The sequence below is a fragment of the Struthio camelus genome, chromosome 24, assembly GCF_040807025.1.
Source record: "Struthio camelus isolate bStrCam1 chromosome 24, bStrCam1.hap1, whole genome shotgun sequence".
Lineage (NCBI taxonomy): Eukaryota > Metazoa > Chordata > Aves > Struthioniformes > Struthionidae > Struthio > Struthio camelus.
In genome coordinates this window covers 3,745,745-3,769,612 of record NC_090965.1, presented here as the reverse complement: position 1 = coordinate 3,769,612, position 23,868 = coordinate 3,745,745, and the positions used below count along the sequence as shown (strand labels likewise).

The following is a 23,868-nucleotide window of genomic DNA, read 5'->3' as shown; positions in this document are numbered from 1 at the left end:
CCCATGGGAAGCCATTTGGGTGGCAAGGAGTGTCCTGCCTTTCCAGAGCGGAGCATCCCCTTCTGGACTCACTGCAGGGTTCAGGAGCCGCAGCAGATACTCAGCGGTTGTGACACAGATTAAAAAAAAATTCCTGCGAGGTAGTCTGAAATGTGAAGTCCCTTCATTTTCTTTTAGGATCCTGAGCAGGTAGGTCTCATGCTGGCCACATTTTCCAGCTTTTCTGCACGACCACAAAGGGTAATTTTTTTCATCAGGAGGCTGATCACAGGACTCCCAGAGCAGGGATTTTTAACATTAAAACACCCAGCGCTGAAAGACGATGGAGAGCTGACTGCCTTCCTGTGTGGACTGACACTTTCCACCAAACACATCTCAGCCCTGTGGCCGAAAGCACTTTTTGAAACAGGTTGGCAGCACTACCCATGCGCAAAGGAGAAACTGAGTAATGGGTTGTATCTGGGGTCATTCGGCAAGCGGGTGCCAGAGCCAGGATGCGATTCTGCTCTCCTTAGCCCCTGCTAAATACTATCCTCATTAGGCTGCTGGCTCCCACGCACAGGGCTGGAGGGACAAGGCCAGCAGCCAGCCAGTGAGAGGGGCCAAACCCAGCTCTGTGCCCTGCCAGATGCCAACCAGATGTTGTCTGCAGTCTGCTGGGCTGCAGCCAAGTCCAGCACTTTGGCCCTGCTCCATCCCACCCTCTGCAAGACATTTAACCCCAACCCCTCGGATAAACATTAGTCATGGTTTCCTGCTCTCTCCAAGCCCCTTTAGCTGCAGGCAGAGCAAGGAAAAGGCCACCATGCCACACCGTCAGGATGGCAGGAGGAAGGATGCTCACAGGGCTCTGGAGCCAGCGTGACCTTGGGCCTGGATCTGGTAGAGAAGAAATGCTGAGCCATCGCTAGATCTAAGAGAAAATAAGTCTCCGAAGTGCCGAAACGCAGCCACCTCTCCCTGCCAGCGTTTTCCTTGGCGCGGTCGCTGGGTAGAGCAGAGGTCTCACTGGGTGTGCAGCATGCTCCAGATGGCGGAAGGGTGCTGGCACCTGCCTCTGAGCCCCAACCCAGGCCCTTTGCCTCCTCGCTGATGTATCTTCCTTACCACGTGCAGGGCCTATTTTAATCCCAAGTGGCTGCTGGAGGGAGCGCCGTGAGCATTATCAAGCCAGGCCGCATGCCAAGAGCTATTCCTAAACACCACTTCTAGCCTTGCGAGCAGCGCAGGAGGGAGTTAAATCTTTCCACCCCTGCAAGTCAGCATGCTGCAGTTTATCGGACGAACGAAAACTTTTTCCCTCACTCCATGGCCATCCCTTAAACCAGACAAGTGCTATCGAAAGAGCCTTTTTTTTCCTGTGCCCCGCGTAGAGGCGGGCTGGTGCTTGCCACCTTTGGCTCTGTGGGCTCTGAGCCGTGCCCGAGGGGAGGAGAGAGGGAGGCTGGTGGTGTAAGTGCTCTGAAGCATGCAACAGCAATCATAGACCTTTCTAGGGCAAAGACTTGCGCAAAACAGTAACTTTCCAGGGAAGGAAAAAAAAAAAAGAAAACAAACCGTAGAAAGAAAAATGTCTCATTAGAGCCCCCGCGAGTCACGATTTGCTAGGGAAGATGGATGAGAGACTGAAACCTCTTCCTTTAATGGACCTTCGAGCTGGTGTAATCATTTTCTGATCGATCTTTGGGCAAATATTGGGAAGGGGATAAAGAGGTGAGCTGGGAGACAGTGTGAGGCTATGCCCGGTAGACGCGAAGGTTAGCCCCAGAGCTGGGGCCGCGGTGGCCCAGGAACGCTGGCCTTTGCCCCCATGTACTCCACGGTGAGCGTCACTGGAAGGAGAAAGCAGGGGATGAAGGAATGACTGTGGCAAAGCAGCCTCTTTTGACTGGAAGTCTCTCTCCTCGCCACTTCCCTCCTTTCCCCGACCATGCCCCTGTCACGTGGGGAATTCCCTGGCACCGACATCCCTGTTCAAGATGAAAGCGGCAGCCCCCAGGCAGCTGGGACAGGAATGATATGTCCCCATGGATGCTGCTCCCAAGATCTCTTTTTTCTCACCTTAGAACTGTGTCCCTCAGTTCTATTTTGAAATTCTCTGCTTTTAGCTTCCAGCTGTCGCTTACTACATCTTTCTCAGCTGGCTAAAAAGCTCTTGATTTTGGTAATAGGGTTTTCTCCCCACTCAGACACTTACAGACCATAATCACATCCCCACCCTCCAAAGAAAAAGCTCTTTCTTTATTAGGATTGAGCTGTCAGACTCTTGGCGGGAGGCGATTTCTCCAGCCCGCAAGTCCTGCATTCTGCAGCACAGAGATGCTGTTGCTAAAATTATTTCCATCGGATCTCTCCAAGCTCAAGGGCTTGTTGTTTTTTTTTTTTTTTATTTCCAGAAATGAAGTCAGGACAGAATTTCACTGTCCAGGTCCCCCCACATTGCCTGCTGTTTAAATCCTTCACACATGCCTAAACTACAGAGTCGAATTGAAGACATGGAAAATTCCTTATCAGCAAAGGGGATCTGCCTCCTGACCGGCTCCCTTCTCCTCTTTCTGCTGCGATCCTTTCCACGTGGCTCCAGATCAGCACAAACATTCCCCCAAACATTTGATCACCAACCAAAACAGCATCCCAACATTCGTCCCTCGGGGATGGCTTCTCCAGAGCAAGAGCGCTGGACTCCGATGCAACTCTGCAATGACGCTGTAGCAAGACATGTGATATTTGCATTGTGCAGAAAAAAACAGAGATATTCAGTAGCGACGTTCCCACAGAAACACTGGCTATGTTCCTTCGGGATGTGCAACTAGAAGTCTCCTGCCATGAGCTCAGCACATAGCGGCTCTGATGGACGCAGGGCAGCGAGCCTGGCTGCTTCTTCCAGGTTTCCTCCCCTTGCTCCGGTGGGTTGAAAGGATTTGGGCTGCAGGCAGGGCCTCACTCAGGGTTTGCCCAGCTGCGTGGTGGGAAATCCCCAGCCAAATTTATGTGCTGGTAGGAGCGAGGAGATGGGGAAAGACAAATCATCGCAGCGGTGTCTCAGTTACCTGCTCCTGCTGTGGGATGCTGTGCGGCGCTCCAGTGATCTCTCACCTGTTGTGCGGGAGGCTATGCAGAAGTGGGAACCAGACGCAGGAGGTTCAGTGTCTCAGCCCCAAAGTGTCTCAGGAGCTGCCTGGCAGCCCTTGCTGTTGGGGTGCTAAGGGCCTTCATCTGCTCTTGTGCTTCCCAGGGCAGAGAGGGGGTGAGGGAGGATGCAGAAGTTGCCTTTCTGAGGAACCGTGATCGAAGCCACCTCCAGAGCTTTTCTCTGCAGAGTCACCGTCAGTCCCCAGCTTGGCGGCGGTCAAGCATCCCGCCTGGCTCTCTGGAGACCTATCAGGAACAAGGCTCAGCCCGACCCCCGGGAGCAGCCCTTTCCCACGAAAAGCCCTGGCTGAAGCAGCCCAGCATTTGCCGTCCCCATCTGTCTCCTCCATCCAGGGTGAAGATGCAGGGATGGGACAGGAGAAGGAAGCTCACCCCTCCCACTCCTCCCACCCCCTTGCCTCATCTCTCATGTTTTCCTGTGGGGAGGAAAGAGGGTCAAGCCCAGTCTCACGCCTGCTCCATTTTCCCAAAATATCACAGCAGGCCAGGGAGCTGTAATACTGCACCTCTGCGTATCTCCTGGCTTTAAAGGGTAGCTGAGATCCAGCACAGCCACCAAATAAGCAATGCGAAAGAAAAATTCAGACACTGCCCCAGATGCACCCCTAGGTCCCTTCTCAGGTATCAGGGCCTTGCCCAGTGCCGAGGGCAATAGGAGCTCCCAGTCTCCAGGTTTGGACTCTCTAAAGAAATGCTCTATGTGAGCATCTGTCCTCCACGTCCAAAGGCCCTTTGGGCGGTCAGGGACATCACGGGAGCTAAGATCAGAACTGCTGCCTGCAAATGGCAAAATGCCCAGGTAATTAGTCCCAGGTAATTAGTTCGTACAGATGAGTGCTTTGATGCAGGGATAAGTGGTGTCCTGAGAAAGCTCTCGGGGCTGATCCATGGTGTCTGCTCATTCGAGTGCTGACTGGGGAGGAGGATGTGCGCAGCTGTCGGCATGGTGGGGATCATCCTGAGACATCGGCTGCTGAGGGTTTCTGCTCCCTTCAGCTGTTTGCTCCCCAAAAGCGATTAAGTCAATGAGTCCAAAGGGACCAGATGTGACACTGGGCAAGAGTGTCCTGTGAGGGACGGAGTGGCTGAGCAGGGTGCTGGGACACATCTCCTGCAGGTCCCTGCCAGGGAAGGACCCTGGAAGGGAAATATGAGATTAAAAAAAAGCTCAAGGCAAATTCTTGTCCCTTCTGATGGGGTGGAAACGGAGACATTCCCTTGGAGAGAATCAAGGACAAGCGTGGTGGGAAGAGCTGAGGACAAAAATTCCTTCGCTAAGACTGTCTCCCCTCCAGCCAACAATAAAAATACAAAGGAAAGGGTTTCCGGGAAGTCCCCCCACTTCCCCTTAGCCTCCCCTCCTGGAGTGGGATGTTTTGACCCAAAAGGAGAGCCGGGGCCTGGGAGGGGGACAGGAACTGGAGGAAGCCAAACCCTGGGAGTTATTTTCAGCTCTTGGGCAGGAAAGGCACCTGCTGGGGTCATTACACTGAGGGGAAAAAACAAACCTCAAGATTTTATCCTTTGGGGTTGCAAAATGAATAGCTAGGCTCATCCCTGTCAGGAATTGCTGCTGGACACCGCAGGGGTTGGCCCTGAGGATTTCCAGGTCACTGTATGGGCAATTCCCTATCTCAGCCCCTGCACAAATGGCTGTGTCCGCACCCCAGGCAACTAGGCAGGGACGTGATAGTGTTTTTCCCAAGAGGAAAAGGGGTTCAAAGGAGTCAGATCTGCTCTTGGCCTCTGAAGTGGGGTATGCAGCCCCAGGGACTGGACTCGATGTGCCAATAATTGGGCTTCTGGTGCCCTCTCCTGTCGGGAGCGCCGCATGGCTGAGGCAGCCGAGGGAGTTGAGGCCGTTGATGATTTCTGCATCCCTCTTGGCAAGGAAAGGACAACCTTGTTCCCTCCACAGCCCCATGGGATGCTCAAGTCCTGCAGTGACACCACAAAGGCGGGGGATTATCCTCGGCCACAGCCTCAGGGCTCAGAAAATTGTCACTTAAAGGCTTTTACAGTCCTCCTGGCTGGTTTTGCTGGTGGCCAGCCATGCACTTAAATTTCTGAGTGTTTGAGATATGCTGGAAGGAGTTTGATGCCCTGGAGTGTGTGTGTGTGTGTGTGTGGGGGGGGGGGGGTTGGCAAACCCTGCAAGCGCAGAAAGTTGCTCCCAGGGTCTCAGTAGCACCAAGGCTCTTAACAGAGGCATTCATCCAGCTATCCAGACACTAGCTGTGTTCAGCACGTCGCCTTCTCCCCATTCTTCCCCCTCCCCATGGAGTCCTTTTTTTTTAAGCCTGCTTCCTCCCAGGCAGCTGAGGAAGCCTCCCTCCTCTGCACCCCATCCCTGCAGCACCCCATCCCAGTCTGGTGCCAGCAGCCCCTCTCACCCCAGCCTGCAGCCCAGGAATAGCCTGGTTGCCAAAGCCGAGCCTGGCCCAGTGCGAGGAGATGGGTCAGCCTCGCCATCCTGGTTTTCCTGTTTCCCAGGTCTCGCAGTAGCCAAGTGTGGCTCCATGAGCTCACGCCTGTGTTCATCAGGGTCATTTCCTCCCCCTTGGCATGGCTTTGCACAAGGGGAGGATCTGGGGAAGGGAGAAGGTGTTGGGGATCTCAGTTTGGCAACAAGGTAGACGGGATGTGGGCGGGGGGGGAAGGGGGGTCCTCGCCTTTGACCTGCCACGGTCAGCAGGGGAAAGTAGGGTGAGAAAAGCATGGTGTGATCCCACCAGCCATGTTCCTACTGTCCCTGGAGGGGAGCATGACCAGCATGTGAGTGGCAGGGGTTTCCCAGCAGTGGATACCTGAGGGTGGCATCCACATGCTGCACTGCCTGCCCGGCACCAGGGTCTCACTGCTGCGGAGCTGGGATTATTGGCGAGACGCTTGACCGGGCCTGATACCACTTGCCGGAGTGCCTGACAGCTGAGTATGTGAGCAGGAGTTGGGGGTGCTTCTAGGGCTCTGTGCGAGGCATGGGTACGGCTGCCCTGTGGGGCTCACTGTCGGGCTGTGCACCCCATGGAGGGGGAAACCCAGCCCTGGGTGCAAAGGAATGATTTCTGGTGTGAAGGGAAAGGGCTGAGCCACGAGCTGCAGCCTCTTTCCAGGCATGGGAACGTGTGGGGTGGGGCCTCTCTGGAAGGGCTGGGTCCCGTCTCCAGGGACCAGCTCATCTGGCATCACCACTGGCATGTCCTGGGGAGGATTTGCAGCCCCCCTTCCCTCCATCCCCATCCCGAAGCCAGGAAATCCCCATGACCCTCCCTTGCCAGCTTGCTGAGGTGCCCTACATGAGGGTCACTCATCCTTGTGCTGATGTTTGCTGTGGGGGCAGAAAAAAGCATGAGCAATGGGTCAATCCCCTGAAAACCTTGCAGGCACCTCTGTCTCATTTTTTCCCTCTGTTCCCCAGGCCTTGATCTTGGAGCATTGGCATCTGGGTTCAGGTTGGGCTGTTGGGGGCCTCTCAAGCCACACAGCCGAGGCCGGGCACCAGGAACATGCTCAGCACCTAGCCAGTGATGGCTCCATGGTCAGCCATCCATGAGACCTGGCCTGAAGCTGTCCAAGTGTTTTCAGCTCTGCCCCAGCACACTGGCTCCCTTCTGGACCGCTCCAGCCCCATCTCTGCAGCAGCGCCTTGCAGCCCATCTTGGGGCTGCCCACCCGCTGTCCCCTGCTGAGGGACACTGCTGTCCCCAGCTCCTGTCCCTGGGCCTTGCGCCATCCCCTGGCCCAGACAGCTGTCCCTCTCGAGGAGTCAAATAGCGACCATATGTCGCTCATGAATCCCTTGCATTCATGAGTCTTCCTCCAAATACCCACCTGTTCTCCAGTTTGCCGAGCCAGACTCTCCCACCCCAGGAAAACAGCTCATTGTTGACAATTCGAGTGCTCCCCGGTCCCTCTGTGACACATATGCGGCCAGCCCGGCCAGCCGTGTGCTCTGTGCATGGCACAGAGCTTCAGCCTCACACGTGCTGGGGACACCCCAGCATGGTGGGACTCCTGACAGGACAGCCCATGGGCCTGGCACGCTCATGCTGTGTCAAAGTGGGGTCTGCTAGTGGGGCCCCTGCCAGGTGATGCCCTCCTCCAGCTGCAATTTAGGGCTGGTGGGTTGGGAAAGGGAAAGACCATGTCCAGGACACGGGGCTATGAAGTAAGGGTGGCCATGGTGTGATAGAAACACAAGAGGTTTAGCGCTGCCACTGGAGCACAGCAGGACTCCAGGAGTTTAGACCAGCAGCCTGGTATGCTGGGGCTGGTTCTCAGACCGGGAACCAGTGGACTGGTGGATCAGGGCACCCAGCATGGTTGCTGGACCGGGAAGGAGTGGACTGGTATGTCAGCACATGACTGGGCTAGTTAGAGCCGTTGAACCCCCCTGCCCTTCGCCCTGGCCCTTAAACAGAGCTGGGGAAGCAATGACTCTATTAATTAGCAACATCACTCATAAAACCTAGGACAATAATTAGTAAGCAGAATACACCCATTATCCAATTGCACTTTACTCCTCCAGGGTAGCTGTAAAGTAACACCACATTACTAATACTAATATCACGTGGTTGTAAAGTGAGGACAGATGAGAAGGAGGCCAGTCATACTATAGGCACTGTGCAAGCCCCCAGAGTGAGGTGGCCGCCCTTGCTGGCCAGTCGGGGCATCCACGGCTTGCAGGGGGGGCTCCACAATGAAGCATCAGTATCGTTATCCCTGTTTTACTGGTGGGAAAACTGAGGCACAGAGGCCAAAGCTGAGCTGACACATGCCTGGGGTGCCCGGATGAGCAGTGAGGAGAGGGCTCAGCCCTGCGGTGGGGGTTTTCTGGGCACCATCTCTGCATTGTGAGGCTCTGGTCTGCCACTGGTCTCCATGGGTGTGTGGCTCCCTTGTCCTGGCCCCTCCAATGTCCAGCACCTGCGCAGTGCCCTGAGGAGAGCTGGCAACACAGAGGGAGCACAACTGCTCCTTGCACCTGGGTGCTGCCCAGGTTGGGGCTGGCACAGCTCCACCGCTCTCCCAGCTCCGTCCTTATGCCAGTGGCATGGAATAAGCACGTCTTTTAGCCTGGGCAAGCTCAGCCCTCATGGGGCTTGTGCACGGCACTGCACAAACCCTCTCTGATTGCTCTCCCAGCCCAGTGGAGAACCCAAACTGGGAAAACTGGCAGATATGGGTCAGGAAGGGGCTGCTGGCTGCTCCTGCCACCACTGTTCACCTCCAAGCCAGTGATGGAGAGCAGGAGACAGTCCCCCATCACTACCCACAAGCAGACCTAAAAACAGTCCTGAATCCCCGGCAGGTTGGGACCTGGCCACGCGATGCCTGTGGCTCCCAGCTCGCCGCAGGGCAGGCTCTGAGCGCGGGTCGCCGGCTGCTGTGGCCCCATCGCGGCCGAGCAGCTGTCGCCATCCCAAATCTGCGGTGAGCAGGCACGTCGGAAATCCCGGGTGTCCAAGGAGAGGTCTGCTCTGCATTCCTCGCCTGGGCCGCGGGGGAGCGGGGAGAGGGCCAAGCATCCCTGAGCTGCCTGCAGCTGCTCCCAAATATGTTATGACTTGTCACTGCGGCAGGAAGGGATGGCGGCAAGCCTGGAAAGCAAGAAGGGACATAGGGCAGTGGGGTGCGCGGGGCGATGAGTGGTTGGTCCCCGGTTGGTCCCAGCGCTGGGGAAACTTTCCTTGCATGTTGGCCAGAGGAAATGGCTTTTTCAGGAGACTCCTTTCCTGCTCAGAAATCCTCCCTGCTATTCAGCGGGATGGTCTCTTTGCTGGATCATGTCTCCTGCTCAAAACCCATCCCCACTGTCTTTCTTCCTGGGAGCGTTGCCCATGGCCTTCGGGGTATCCAGGCTATCTCCATGACCCGGTTTGCTTCCAATCCCAAAATCTTACTGCTTTTTCTGCCCTTTCCAGTGGAAGGAGCTGACTGGCACTAAACACACCAGCTGCCATTAGCCCTCCCGCACAGCGCCTGCGCATGCAGCACCACGCGCTGGATGGGGATGTGCTTGTGGGCTCTGCTGAAATGCAGAAAAGCAAGCCTCAAGGGGCTGCCCTGCATCCTTGTCCTCAGACCTGTGGAGAGCCATGGCCCCAGCTGTGGCACGAGAGCCAGGACAGGGAGAGCAGACCCCAAGGAGCAAGGACAAACCTTCCTCGTTGGGGTTTTTCTCAATGAACTGGTATTTTTAGCCTGGGGCTCAGCTTTGGCCTCGTGGCTGCTTTTCCCCGCCGGCTCCAAACGTGCGGGACACTGTCACAAGGCCCTTGAGTCCTCCCCCCTTTTACCGGGGGAAGGTCACCCCGTGACAGATCGCAACACGTTCTCACTGGCGCGCTCACAGCGTCTCCTTTGTGTGCGTCCCAGCCGCGACCATCCATCACGGGCTAACCTGACAGCAGACAGCAGAGCCCTAATCCCCTGGCCAGCTCCGAATTACCCAGGGCGCAGCCTGCAGCAAGCGTGGGCAGCAATGAGCCCCGGGAAAAGCCTCCCTGCTCTGGCCATCCTGTGGCCCAGCAGCAGTGATATCCTGGGTGCCCAGGCTGCTGTTGGCTAGCAAGGGAGTGCCCAGAGAGCCTGGACCCTGGGGGTCCCTCGGTGCCTTGGAGAAGGGAAGACACCCACTTGCCCAGTGGTGTGGATGCATGTGCTCACTGGGCTCAGGAACCCCAGACCTGGCTATATCCTTGCACTGCGTCCAGGAATAGGTCTCACCTCAGCAAAGAGGGTCTCAACGGCACCTCAGATGGAGGAGCAGCTGTGTGGTGGGGTGAGCACAGTGTTATCCTGGATCCCTGTATTGCTGGGAACGACCTGCATCAGACACCCGAAAGGAGCTGGGCTGACTCCAGCCCTCTGGGCTCCTCTCCCAGTGCGGGATCCTACTTCCCAGGCCCCCCTGCTGGGACTCACTGGTCTCTTACTGGTGGTCTTTCCACCCCATCTCTGGGGACTGATGCTTGCAGGTTGCCTCCTGGTGCCGCCGCTTGCTCAGCCATGAGGAACCTTCCACCAGGAGCTAAAAGGAGATACGGCTGGTGCATCGGGGCCACACTCAGCCCACTTCTTGCCCCGCTCCCTGCCTTGCTGGGGAAAGCCCACTGCAAGTGCCAGCACCTGCTCAAGTGATGCTGCCCCCATTTTATGAAGTGCTAAATGCTTGACGGGTCTGTTGTATGGGCCTGCCACATGTCCCACAGACCTCTAAGCCTGTTATGTCACTGCTGGTTTCTTTATCCTCCAAACACACCATCTCAATTTAAAAAAAAAATCCATCTATATAGCAAAGCCTGAGTGGTCCTACGGGCTTCCCTTCACCAGGGAGCCAGGGTTGAGCTGGAGGAGCTCAAGATTGCATCCATCAGCAATTCCCAACGATAAAGGTCCACATGAGCAAGGTAAATTTCTTCTCAGCTAGTTATGTAAAGCTCTTGGGTACAGGTTATCCTCTTGTCACAGCTTTGTGCCCGCAGTTGTCCCTGACTATTGTAGTGTAACGTCACTGCAGCCCAGCCAACATCTTCGCAAACTTTCAGGGACATCACTGTTTTACTGCTTTTACCTAATGCATGGGCCAGGCTGGAGCTTTGGTTTCTTTCCTTCTTGTATATTTAAGGGATTTTACTTGATGCCAGCGACTGCAAGGTTTACACTGAGGCCAGGCTGAACTCGATGCTGCAGTTCCTGCAGTTCCAGTAATTTATAGCTGTAAAAGCATAGGCTAAGAAATCCTTGTGGATATGATGTCCCCCAGACCCATGGTGTGCAGAGCTCGGTCCTTCAGTCCAAACCCCGACAGGACCCCAATGCTCTCCATTGGATGGCAAATCCCTGTTGCTGAGACCTCAAGAGAGCTGAAAGTGGGTGTAGGTCACATTTTAAGGTTCTTAGGCCCAAAGAAATCACTGCCATGAGACCAAGCAGGTAGGAGGGTTTGTAGTGGGCATTCCCGTTCACCTGTCCATGCTGGACTAGCCAGACTTGGGGGGCTTTGAGCGGACTGGGCGCGAGGGGAAAGCCCTTGGTGGAGGTAGGAAAGATTGCACTTGGCTTGGGTGGTGGTTGACCCCCAGCACAGGCTCCCTAGGCAACCCATTTTTAGGAGCTGACAAGATGCTGCCTGGCAGTGGTTGGCGCTGGCAAATGGCCAGTCCTTGGTCAGAGCCCTCCCTTTATTGAGAACAGGTTCAAAAGGGCCAGTAATCAACCCAAAGTCACTGAGGGTGCAAGCAGGCGGGCCGGGGGAATGCAATGTGGCATGGCCTCCCCGGGGAAGGGGATTTGGGGAAGGAAAATCTCATCACGTTTTGCCCTTCTCTTTGCTGACATTCTTTCCACTGACCAATCCCTCAGCTGGAATTTGGCCTGGAGCAGGAATAGGAGGAGATAGGAGATGGTTTCTTCTGTTCCCAGTGGAAAAAACTCCTCTGAATTAAAGACAAAGCTGGAGAGACACAGTCCAGAGGAGTCCAGAGGCTGGAGTCAGCAAGGAGGACAGGGAATAGGTTAAAATCCCAACTCTGCTCTTGGTCTTACAGGGCCCGTTGTTGTGCCTTCGTTTTTCCCATTGGCAAGGTGGGAATGATGTGCCTCTGCCAGGAAAGACAGGTATGGCAGGATTGCCTTGGCATCTGGGCAGGGGCTTTTGCTATACACACGTCCAGCACCTAGCACTGGAGGCTAGCTTAGATTAGTGATGGTGGAGGAAGGACAGTGTCAGGATGGGAGGCGACCAGGACCAGGCCTGGTTCATCTTCCAAGCTTGGCCAGATAGAGGGTCCTGGGACAAGCAGGAGATGGTGTTCTTTGGTTTTGGTGCCCTCTAAGAGCCCTGGAAGAAAAGGAATTTCATGCCTAAAACGCTGCTCTATGTCTGGGCTATGACTCAGCCAGGGACCTTTGGGAAGACTATGGCAGAGGAAGGATTTGCCCCAAACTCACCACTGAGCCCTCCCGGCTGCTCTCACCTGCCTGCAGTGCCTCTTCCTCCCAGGGACAGAGGGAAAAGCCCAGCCTTGTCGAAGCCTGGGGCAGGAGGGCGGCACGGAGTGGAGCGACACTTTGGGGTGCAGTGAGGCGGATGGGCACGGGGATGGGTGCTGCCTTGCTCGCAGTGCTCGTGGCTGGGCTGCTCGGGGAAGGGGCTGGGACCCCGGAAGCAGGGATCCAGCAGGATCCCATGAGGCTGAGGCTGATGTGGGGCCATCTGCCCCAGGGTGGACTGGAGCCACCCGGGTGCTGCTCTCCCCTAGCCGAGCTGTGCCAGCCCTGGGTAACTGAAAGGACCAGATGATGCAGGAATGCGGGACGGAGCTGGCAGCCCCACGACCACCCGCCATCCACGGCGGCACCCAAAGGGCTCAAACGAAGCCCTTGTTCACAGGGCGGCCGAGTTGCTTTTCCCGACGTGCCAGCTTCCCCGGGCTCCCCCTCCTCCCCGGCACGGCCGCAGCCTGGCCCGGGCAGCGTAATCCCTGCAGGGAGAGCACATGAAATCAGATGGACAAGTTTTGATGTGAGGCAGCAGCTTAGGGCAGGCTCAGGTTTCCTTTAGGTTTTCTATATTTATCTCCGTGATTTAATGCCAGCGCCGGGGTTTAAATGGCACCAACCAGTTGGTGTGAGGAGACGGAGCAGCCATCCCCAAGCCGTGCACACGTCTCCCCGCTGCCTGCCCGTCCATGGAGCTCTTCGAGACCAACCCCTACTTTTTCCCAGACCAAAGGTTTTACGACGGGGAAAACTTCCTGGGCTCCCGCTTGCAGGGCTATGAGCCAGCGGCTTTCCCGGAGCGGGCCGACGTGGCCCTGTGTGCTGAGGGCAGGGTGGGCATGGAGGAGAAGGACTCAGCCCTGCCTGAGCACTGCCCGGGGCAATGCCTGCCCTGGGCCTGCAAGATCTGCAAGCGGAAGACGGTCTCCATAGATCGGCGCCGGGCGGCCACCCTGCGGGAGAAGCGCAGGTTAAAAAAGGTGAACGAGGCCTTTGAGGCCCTGAAACGGAGCACTTTGCTCAACCCCAACCAGCGGCTGCCCAAGGTGGAGATCCTGCGCAGCGCCATCCAGTACATCGAGCGTCTCCAGACCCTGCTCAGCACCCTCAACCAGCAGGAGCGGGAGCAGAGGGACCTGCGCTTCCGCGGCACGGCCACCCAGCCAGGGGTAAGTACCTCTGCTCACCCTGGGGTGCGTGACCCTGGGGTCCCCAGCCTTGGGCTAAGGCCACCACCGGCCTGGGTAGTGGTCCCAGAAAGAGGCACCGCAGCCGGTGCCAGAGCATGGGGACAGGGACCCAGAGGCAGCAGACCCAGCCCTGCCTCTGGTGGGAGCGGGACCTGGACCCTCCAGCCCTCGGGACAGCAGAGCTGAGGTAGACAATGTGACCACAAGCTGGCAGATATGCCCTGCACGAGGCAGCAATGATCCAGCCCAAGCCATGCTCTTGTATCCCCAGTCAAAGCAGATCTATAGCTCTCTTTCCCTATAAACACACATACATATTTATATATGTATGTAGAGTAGGCTGCGTGTCCAGTGCTGGATACTGTACAGAGCGTGGCACATGTGCCCTCACTCACTAGAGCTAATAAAGGTATAAATAAAATAAAATAAAATAAAATACCCTCAATGGCCATTGTGGCGTGTCCCGAGCAGGGGGCAGGGTGAAAGGGTGGGGGGGCTGGAGCGGAGCCACCTGCCGAACACATTTCTTGGACCGAAAATGCCAGTTTGAGAGCCGGATGGGGATGCTTGCAGAGGCCGTGTCTTGCCCTCGGGGCTGTTGGCCCCAAGCAGACACATACTGTAAGCCAGGGCCCTTAAAATCACGAGATTTTGGTGGTTTAACCAGATTTGGGGGAGGGGGGGCATTTTTAATCTACCCTCTGATTCCTGGGGGGGGGAATATGTGGGCATGCTTTTCCCTAATGCCCTAAGGGTGACAAATGGACTTTATAAGAGGCATGGAAAATTGGGATTCCCAGAGATTCATCTGATCCAGTACCAAGGGATTTAAGGGAAAAATAATCGGATATCAGGGTAGCCCAGTACAGTACATTTAGGGGCTGCGTAAAGGCCTGAAAACAGTCTTAGGCATCACTATAAAAAATTCTTAGGACTTCCCAGTATACACCCAAGCTATATATATTCATGTTGATTTGATTCGCTTGGATTTTTCTGCTGTCCCTGCAAACGTATTGATGCAAAGTGCTTGCCTAAAATACGACCCATGCTGAGCAGTTCCTGCGTAACTGCTCCTCCTTGCGGTCTCCTTCTCCAGCTGTGACCTAGGGAGAAACAGATAATTCACGTAATGAGTGTGAAATCCAATATTTTTGGCCAAAACAAAAAAATCATATCTGCATGAATCTCCTATTTTAGTGAGAAACAAACCGAAGTGAAAATCATTTTCTCATCCTGCTGCAGATGGACTTTATTTCACTTTGTTTCCCTACAAAACGGAAAGCCCAACCAGCCACCTAGCCTAATGTTCACGTGCGGTGTGAAATTTCAATTCAGTGCAAAAGCCTTGCAGAGACAAGCTGCGGTCGTTTTTCTCTCTCCACGTCGGCAGTCAAGATACGCTAGCGACCCAAAATTTGGAGGTTTGCCAGCTAGCTCCCCAGCAGTGGGTTACTGTGGACTAGCTCTATCTAGGTGCGATATCTACCTCCATTTTCCTCCCAGAGTTGATGCGGCAGTGATTTTGTATCCCTGCTACAAATGGCAGTGCTTTGGGGTTGCTGCAATGCAAAATTGCATTTCAGGCTCAACGCAGGCCAATAAACATCCACTCTGAGACTGAGAGATGGAGACAAAAAAAGTTAATCCAGCACTTTACTGAGTAACTGTCTCATTTTTTAGGTTGTCACTTCCCAGTGAAACATCCATTTGACCCAAAACCCACAAATCAAAATACCAAAATCAAAATATCTGCTCCCCAGAAATCCCCCTTGTGATCGTCAGAGGAGTTCCAGCCCGTATGACAGCTCTGTTAACCTGATTAGGTGATTTTTTTCAGTAAAAGGCTGTTTTGCCCAAGGACAGGCGTCCATCTCCATCCCTTTCTCCTGGTCATTGCATGAAAAGACACTTTTTCACCTGTAGTGAGCCAACGGCAGCATTTTTCACTCGTTAACCACAGTTCCCAGAACTCCCCAAAAAGTTTCTCAGCCTTTTTGGTTGTTAACCAAGCAAAAAGATGTCCCTTTTCTCCCTTTCTAAGAGCAAACCGCTGCCAGCAGCCTTGAGCCCAAGGTTAATCCCTGCAGGTTGTGCTGGACCGTGGTGCTGGGGGTGCTCGGAGGAAGCAGGCAGGGGCATGGGCTCACCATGCGGGGACCACGCTCGTGCAGGGACAGCCTGTCCCGGCTCCCCCCAGTGCCAGTGGCAGGCTGCAATCGGTTTCAGGGATCCCGAATGCTTTGTCCACTCCTGCCAGCGGCTTTGCGGGGAGGGTGGTGAGAGATGAGTCCATCTCCTCATGGATCTGTGCCAAGTCTAAGAGCAATGGGTGGGCCCCGGGGTGGGGGTAGAGGCAGCGATGCCCGCAGTGAGTATCTTGGACCCTTGCAGGAGGCTGGTGAGTGCGGGTCTGGCAGCTCCTCCTGCAGCCCCGAGTGGAGCACCCAGCTGGAGTTCGGCAGCAACCCCACAGGTAGGAGCCTCTTCAGGTTGTCCCAGGGTCCCGGTGTCCTGCAGTCTCGCTGGGTCCCAGGGGCAGACAGCAGTGGGGGATGCTGACTCTGACCAGTGCTCAGAGAGGACAAAGGGAGCCTTGTCCTTCTCTCCCCGCTCCACAGACTTCTGCTAGTGCAGAGACATGAGCCCCCTGAGGCTCATAAATCCTCTAGTGCCTTCTTGGCTCAAAGTTCAATGAATCCTGGCTTCTCTTAGTAACTGGAGAGGTTGGTTTCCCCGAGACACCTGCTCCCAACAAGCCAAGAAGCTGGACTGGAGCAGCCCAGAGCCGTGCTGGCTTGGTCCCCATCAAAGATTTGCCTGTTGCCATTCCTTGGCTTTGCTTTGCCCACTGCACCCTTGAGCATCACTGTCCCCAGGCTCCCTTTCCCTCCCCAGGCCCCCAGCCCAGCCCCATTGCAGCCGCTGATTTTTTTTCAGTTTTGCAGTTACTCCCTCTCTCCATCCCAATTCCACCTGTTTTTTCCCAGGAGGCAGAAGCTTGCTCTTGTCTCATTTGCCAACAGGGAATAAAACTAAGCATCCCAAAGTTTTGCTCCCCATTGCCCTCTCTGAAGGATGGTCTCATCCCCTCACCCTTGGGTGTAAGCCAAGACCGGGTCCCCAAGTCACTCCAGCTGCGCGGGGCATCATGGGGCACCCCTTGCATGGAGCAAGAGCTGTCCCTAGCCCTGGAGACCCCACATAGGGGAGCATAGTCCCCATCCCACCCCCATCTCCGCAGAGATGTTATTCCCCTGCTCCCCACAGATCATCTCTTGGCTGACGATGCTTCGGAGGACCGCAACCTCCACTCCCTCTCCTCCATTGTGGAGAGCATCGCTGTGGAGGACGTGGCCGTGACGTTCCAGGAGGAGCGAGTTCAAAACTGAGCCAACAGAAAACTTGGTGGCTCTTTGAGCTGATAACAGGGTGGAAATAAGATACCAGAACGGTCCAGCCGCTGGAAAACGTATTTACCTCTCCGGCGTTGTGGACTGCACCACTGAAACCACTCGCCTCCTTTTCTACTCCTCGCAAAATGCTCCTGCTTGGCCAGCTAAAAAAAAAGGGGGAGAGGTGGGATTTCGGCAGCGCCGTGTCTCTGTCCTGGTGGCAGCCCCGGTTCCCACAGAGGGTGGCTGGCTGGCGTGGGGTCTGTGTTTCGTTCCCCGTCCAGGGGCGTTCATTTCCTTGGGGGCCAATGTGTGTGTGTTGGGTTCACTTTCTAATTTTTCCAAGATGCTCTTCGACCAACGTCTTTTGCCAGCTGGCATCTCGCGGGCACTGAGGCCCCGCGGAAGCTGCCCTTGCTGTGTTTTCTACTGAGCACTGTGTGGAGTTGCCTTTTTTTTTCATTATTATTTTTGCTAACTTATTTGGATTTTTTTTTTAAATAAAGGCATTCTTGTTTGAACAGGCTTGGGGGGGGGTGGTCTCTTTTATCACTGTCCGCTTTTGTGACGATCTCTCCCACCTCCAAGATTGGAGATTTTTTTCCTGATCAGAAAACCCCAGGCTCCCAGGCTGTGCCCAGATCTCAGTGTGGTCACTCAGCAGTGGGAACATGATGGATCCCATGCTTAAATCAGCCCTGCAGAGACCAGCCATTTCGCTGGTTTGCAACTGGGTCTCAGTCCTGTACCCCACAAGCACCTGGGGAAAGCAGATGATGCCAACTCCATGCTCCAAAGAGCTTTTTTTTTTTCTTTTTTTTACTTTGGCCTCTAGAAATAAGGCACAAGCCAGCACTGCTTTAAAATCCTGTTTATTGGAACACACATACATCCTTTCCTGACCCAGTTCAGGGTTCGGAGTCCATGCAGTACCAATAATATGATGAAAGAAAGAGGGCATCGATATAAAGGGGTCACTGACTCTTCAAATTAAAAAAATATTTAATACTGTATTAGGCAAATAATACACCGAAAAGACATCGTGACTGTATAGCCTCTCAGATATTGCACTTCCAAACAGCACATGATAAGTATAGGTCATTCCAGCCATCAATAAATATCACATCAGAAATAGGGGCCACACAAGGCAAACGTGGCATGAGGAGACGAATAGATCCTACCCTATGAGGAAGAAATGGGAAGAGTTAAGAGCCTCCTGGATTGATTCCTGCCTGTAGCCTGGAGGCAGGAGGGGAGAGCATCTCCTCTGCACCCGGAGGGGACGGGACAGGTATTTCCCAGGAACAGCTAGGGGTGGTGGGTGCCCCTGCTGTGTCACCCCCAGAGGGTCCCCGTCCCATGGGTGCTGAGCACCGTCCCGGCTGGCAGTGAGCCGTATGGGGCGGTTCCAGCCCTTCCCCACGCAGCCCTTGGCGGACCAGCCGTGCAGGCACAGCCTTCCTCCGAGCGGCACTCAGGCCCAAGACGCAACGCCCCGACTGCCCACCCCTTGGCAGATGGCCACCCTCCTCGCCCCCACGATGGCCAAGGTCCCTCCATCCTGCACGCGCACGGCGTGCGAAGCACCGACCCTGGTGCTGGCCCCGGCCCCTTGGGTCCTCTGGCATGGCAGCCTGTCCTGGCGGCAGCTCCTTGCCCAGCAGCCCTGGCGCGTGGATTTCTGTGCCGAACTGAGCCTGAATCCTCATCTTCGAGTCCTTTGGGCAGCAGTGCCCCCGATGCCTGGGGCTAGGGCAAGCTAGTGTAGCAGCCCTTGGCGTATTGGCAAAATGAACCAGGTGGGGAAAAAGGTTTACAAGTATTGCAGCCTGCCTTCGAGGTGTCTCTGCAGCTCACACTACCTCCGCCAGTGATGGATGGAGCAGGTGCCCAGTGAACGTGTCCATCACCCAGCCGATGCAGGGAAAGGTGGGCAGAGAAGCCACAGACGGGAGCTCGGAGCAGCCATGGGGAGCCGAGGGGAAGTGGTGGGTGCACAAGCAGAAGGGAGAGTAACCTTTTCAGTTCATGTGGCCCAAAGTGGCGGGACTGAAGCGTCTCTTTTGGGCCAAGGAACAGGCACGGGCTGGGTTCTGGCCTAGTCCCAAAAGGCAGTCAGCATGTGGCCGTACGGATAGTGTGGATGTGCTGAGAAACAAAGCAGGAAAGGCCCCATAAGGATGGCAGCCTATCTCCATCTGGAGACCCATGGACTAACAAACACAGCCAGAGCTGGTGGTGAACCCTCCTGGCCCAGCAGCATGGGGAAGCCATGCCCTGGGACACAGCAGCATCCCAGGAGACTCTCTGAAGTGCTCTAATATCTTTCCCTCACGTTTGTGCGACCCCCCCCCCCCCCCCATCTGGGACAGCATCCTGGGATCCTCAGCCAGCGTGTCTGTCTGGGGACTGGCCAAACTGTCTGTGCCAGGCCAGATGGTGCCTGGAATGCTGAGCATCCCTTTTGCATCATCTCAGGGTGCCCATGAGTCTCATGCAGTGGCAGGTTGTTCCTCCACCGCTACCCTGCTAATGAGGTAAATCTCACCAAAGAAGAAACCCTACCTGAGTGATGCCAGGCAGAGGAAACCAGGCCTCATGCTCCCCTCATGGCCCCCAGTCCAACTCTGAGGCCTCAGTCCTCCTCGCACTTACCCAGGGCCGGGCTGGTTCCTGTCACGCTGACCCTCAGCAGGAGTATGTCCGGACTGTGGAGGTCTCCAGCCTTGGCGACCCAGAGGCACCAACTGGAAGTGAGTCAAACAGCGGAGCATGCAGTTAGTGACTGCTTCAGTAAGGCCTCTGCTTCCCACCAAAATGTTTGTTGCTGCTTAGGCAGTGTCCACGTACTGAAGCCATGTGAAAACGATGGTCAAAGGAAGAGGCACATCAAGCCATCTCCAATGCCCCCAAGGCTCCAGGATATTTGGAAAATCGATCCTTGCCATCCTTAGTCTGGGCGCTGTTAATCCTCGGGATTTTGTCCCGAGTTTCACAGGACTCAGCTAGGTGGGAATCGCAGCTTTCAGGTTTGGGGTGGAAAGGGTTAAGCAGAGGTTTGACCCAAACTGTTGGATGGAAAGCCATGAAATCTGAGTGAATCAAATCTGAAGTCAGGAGGAGAGCTGAGCCCAGGGCTTGGAGCTGCAAGGTGACAGCACAACTTTTAAATTCTCCTTCAAACACACACTTATTTCTGAGTCTGCTGAAGCCAGCTCTGCACCTCTAGGGATGTGGTGGGTGATTTGGAGCAGTGGCACTGATGTATCTGGTCCAGTGAACAGATCAGGAGTGACCTGGCTGGAGCTAGTGCCTCCTTGCAGCTTCTGAAGGGATGAAGATAACTAGTAGAAAGGAGTTGTATGGCCGTGGCATCCTGTGGAGCCCCAGAGCCAGTGACATGCATGCTCAGCTAATACAGGCATGACAACCAGCAGCATGGGTGTTCAAAGCAGGTCCCTGCCAGCCCTAGGAGAATGCCTGCTCAGCAGCACTCAGACCAAGTTCAGTGGGTTATTTCAAAGTCATTCCCTTTTGGGGATGGTTCCCAAAAGGCAGGATGGGCAAACCTGGCCCAGATCTGGTTGCCACTTCCCGGCAGCCCCCAATGCTACCTCAACAGGTTCTGCCCTGGATGCCATTCCTGGGGTGGGTGATGCAGATCCCTGTTTCATGCCACAACTTCTCAGGGACCTGGTCCAGCTCTCACCTTAATCCTGTTGCTTTGAACCGAAGAAACCACACACCAGACCAGAGTCTGAAATAAACCCCCTGAAATAACATCCATAGCAGACAACAGCTCAAGGATTGCACAGCTTCAGCCTTGCAGGTGATCAGTGAGCTTCTCCCCTTCTCTGCCAAGGGCACATCATTCTCTGGGGGTACATGGTGCAAGGTCTGAGCACAGGACCCCGCAGCGGGAGAGGAGCCCTGAGGAGAACGTGGCAACCTACCTTCTGGGGGCATTTTCTTGGCGGGGGCAGACGGAGGCGGCAGGGGCACCAGGCTGGTGACACGGAAGCCAGCGGGCAGCGTCTCGGCCGAGCCACTGAGCATGTTGATGCTGTGAATGTCTCGTGGGCGGAAGCGCTTTCGCCAGGACGGGGTTCGTCGGAAGGTCTTGTCATCGCTCTGTGACGGAAAAGCAGGTTATGTGGCATTGGATAAGCCCACACTTCCGAGTCGTAGCTGGACCTTCCACCCCTGTGAGGGGGTTCCCCCTAACTGAGGGTCTGTCCATACACGGAGACCAACCAGATGGTGCAAAGTACACAATCAAATTGGGCCAAGGACACTGGAGACATCCCGGATCCCACAGCATGGGCATGATCCTCTCCAGCTTACCTACCTCTTCTCTTCAGCCTGCCCATAAAGATGCCCTTGAGACATTGACACATGAGCCCTGCTAAACACCCAAAGGGAAGCATTTAACCTAGGCCAGATAATGGCATCTAGAAGTGCATATTTCTCTCCATACTATAAAGAGAGCCCAAACTAGCTCTGCTATCATATCTTATGGAGGAAACCTATACATAGGAGAGGTCTAGATGAATTCTCACTTCAGTGACTCAACGTGAACGAACCGTGCAGCTTTCTGGCTGCCTAATGGGGCATCTCCAACACACCAGCTTTTCTGGCCACATATGTGCCATGTCCAGAACATCTGTTCCTCTAGAAGGCAATATGAAAGCAGCTGGAAAGGAAAGCTATGTGGGCCCTCTTGAAATTCAGACCACAGAGCACGAGGCTAGAAAAGATGTACCAGACTCTACCTCTCCTGTCTCCGAGGCCTGGCAGCACATTCCTCAGGGCTCCATCTACTACTTTTAACTTATTCCACTGATACTGTTCTTGCAACTCCTCTAGGGAGTCTGCGATGTCCTATTTGGATGTCTTGGAGAAGGCGGAGAGAGTGGAGGTCTTGCCTGTACCCACTGATGTTGTAAAGGGGCCCTGGGATGCCACGAGTGTTTTCTTGATGCAGAAGATATCTGCTTACCAGCATGAATCTCTCCAGCTAAGTAAATCTGCATCGTGCTTCCCAGGCTATGCCACCAGGTGTGACTACAAGAGTTAAAAGTTTTTGTCTGCTCAAGTATTCTCCCGCAGAAGATGAAAAGAGCAAGTATTGCAGTGCTGGACTAGTCACCATATCCCTGTCAGGCTCCTGCTGCTTTTCTGTTTCTTGCTCAAGAACAGGTGCCCATCATGATCTGGGCACGAAAGAGGTTTGGTACTCACATCATCCAGTCGCCGATCTGTACCTAAGGCGAGCAGGTTGTTGAACTCCCTCTCCAGCACCTGTCGAGCCTGCAAGTAACATCAAAGAGTGATCTGTGTCGATGGGAACAGGTCTCAGCACAAACCCTCATCCCAGGAAAACTCTGGTAAGAGAGATGGAGAAAAAGCCTGCATGCCAACTGAGGCCACTGCTTTGAAAAGCAGAGTCAAATCAGTGGGACTGGTGGAGCTGCAACACAGCCTTGTGCATACAGTGCTTAGCACAACCTGGGGCCAGAGGAAGGGACATGATGAGCTGGCTGGCAGTGGGCCCCCCCAAGAGTCCCCAAGGATGCTCCCCGTACCTGTGTGTTCTGTGTGGGGATTTGCAACACAAGCGCCAGACTATTATGGTCAAAGTTTTCATCGAGGGCCAGCAGCGCCCCATGCACCCCACTCTCGACAAGGTTGTTCGCGTACTCGCGGAGCCCAACGGACTGGATCCAGTGAATGACCTGGTCATTGGTCCACACCAACACATCTGCAAAAGAGCGAGGGCACGTCTCAGGAGCCCTGGCCAGCTCATTCACACTCCTGGTTATGCAGGGACTTGATGACATCCCGGAGACATGTCACACAGCCTCAGGCTGATTCTGGGACTGAATGAAGGGATCTTTCCCAGATCAGTGCTGGGGATATTCTCCTTCCTTGGCCGGCAGCAACACTGAATGCCCAAGTGCCAGGAATGGCTCCCTTCTACTTATCAAACTAAATGCAGAAATTATAGGCAGAAAGCAACTGTGCAAATTAATCCTAAGAACTGAGGGCTGCTGCTGTAATTAAGGGCATTATCAGTAATGAGGTATAATCTAAGCAGCAGCCAGATGCACAGGGAATCCCAGGATAGCCAGAGAGGAAGGAGAGGCTGAGCAAGCTGGGGGAATGTCCTGAGCATTTGAATGGGGTTGGAGAAGCTGATTCAGCGCTCAGACTAGGTCTTTCTTGTCTTGACACCCTTCCTCTCTCCTCATGCTTAACTGGGGTGAACTGTCCAAATGTAGTTGCAGCACAGAGTCTGCTGGGGAAGTACTGCAAGGAGGTACCCCTTGGAGAACAGGCCTGTGAGCATGGTATTGCTTGGAAGTATTCACTCCCCCCCCGACAAGCACTGTGCTAAAAATAAGGGAGAGGAGAGAGACCACCATCTGGGCATCTCTTAGGATGCTTTTCATCTCCTTTTCCAGAGCAGGACCTTATACATGGCTGCTGACCTTTGATTTCATGCTGCGTCTCTTCTCGCCTCCTCTCGAGCTCTTTACGGTCGTAGTTGAGCCTCTTCAGGCACATGATGCCATACTGCAGGCTGGTGCTGCAAGGACATGAGGTGTCAGGCAACCCTCAGGAGGGCTCAGCATCACTTGTGCAGGCAGCTTGGAAGGACCCCGTGGAGGTCCCCGCTTGCTCCCCACACACCTGAAGGATGCTTCGGTGCAGGGTTGAGTAAACACAGACACAATGCATACTGAAGAGCTTAACCAGAAACCAGGGATTATCTTTCCTTTTCATGGTAATTCCCCACTCCATCAGCTTCAGCCTGTTCTACCTGTCTGAGAGCATGTGGATCCAAGCAATGATGCTATGGGCTCAGTGGCAAGGAAGGAAGGGATAACTAGTCCATGGAAGACATTCCATGCCAAAGGCTTCACCCTCAGAGCAGGGAGGGCCCTGGCAGGCCCGCAGGACAGAGGACTCTGGTTTGGGGTGGATGGAGGTACTCCATGGCAGGGCAGGGATGCTGATCTGCCCATTCAAAGGCCATGCCAGGACATGCTCCCCATACACCCCTTTCTCTCTGCATGCCAGAGAGATGAATGAGCTGATGCTCGTAATTCCTGCTGCAACAGATC

At 54.8% G+C, this 23,868-nt stretch overlaps 2 protein-coding genes across 9 annotated transcripts in view; one reads left to right on the top strand and one right to left on the bottom strand.

Annotated features, from left to right (window-relative positions):
• Positions 1 to 12,797: 12,797 nt before the first annotated feature.
• On the top strand, positions 12,798 to 17,267 carry MYOG (myogenin). Its single transcript, XM_009667314.2, has 3 exons — positions 12,798 to 13,328; positions 15,741 to 15,822; positions 16,617 to 17,267. The coding sequence occupies exons 1-3, from the start codon at positions 12,849 to 12,851 to the stop codon at positions 16,736 to 16,738; spliced, it is 684 nt and encodes a 227-aa protein (XP_009665609.1). The 5' UTR covers positions 12,798 to 12,848; the 3' UTR covers positions 16,739 to 17,267.
• A 330-nt stretch (positions 17,268 to 17,597) lies between these two features.
• The window catches only part of PPFIA4 (PTPRF interacting protein alpha 4), a 69,511-nt gene continuing 63,240 nt past the window's right edge, over positions 17,598 to 23,868 (bottom strand). For all 8 annotated transcript variants that reach the window (XM_068918142.1, XM_068918144.1, XM_068918146.1 and 5 more), the window contains 6 exons: positions 23,233 to 23,330; positions 22,327 to 22,502; positions 21,983 to 22,051; positions 20,695 to 20,872; positions 19,397 to 19,488; positions 17,598 to 18,889 (listed from right to left, as the gene is read on the bottom strand). In XM_068918142.1, coding sequence (XP_068774243.1) covers positions 19,430 to 19,488; positions 20,695 to 20,872; positions 21,983 to 22,051; positions 22,327 to 22,502; positions 23,233 to 23,330 — 580 coding nt within the window. In that variant the 3' untranslated portion in view covers positions 17,598 to 18,889; positions 19,397 to 19,429. The remainder of the gene's footprint in view (positions 18,890 to 19,396; positions 19,489 to 20,694; positions 20,873 to 21,982; positions 22,052 to 22,326; positions 22,503 to 23,232; positions 23,331 to 23,868) is intronic.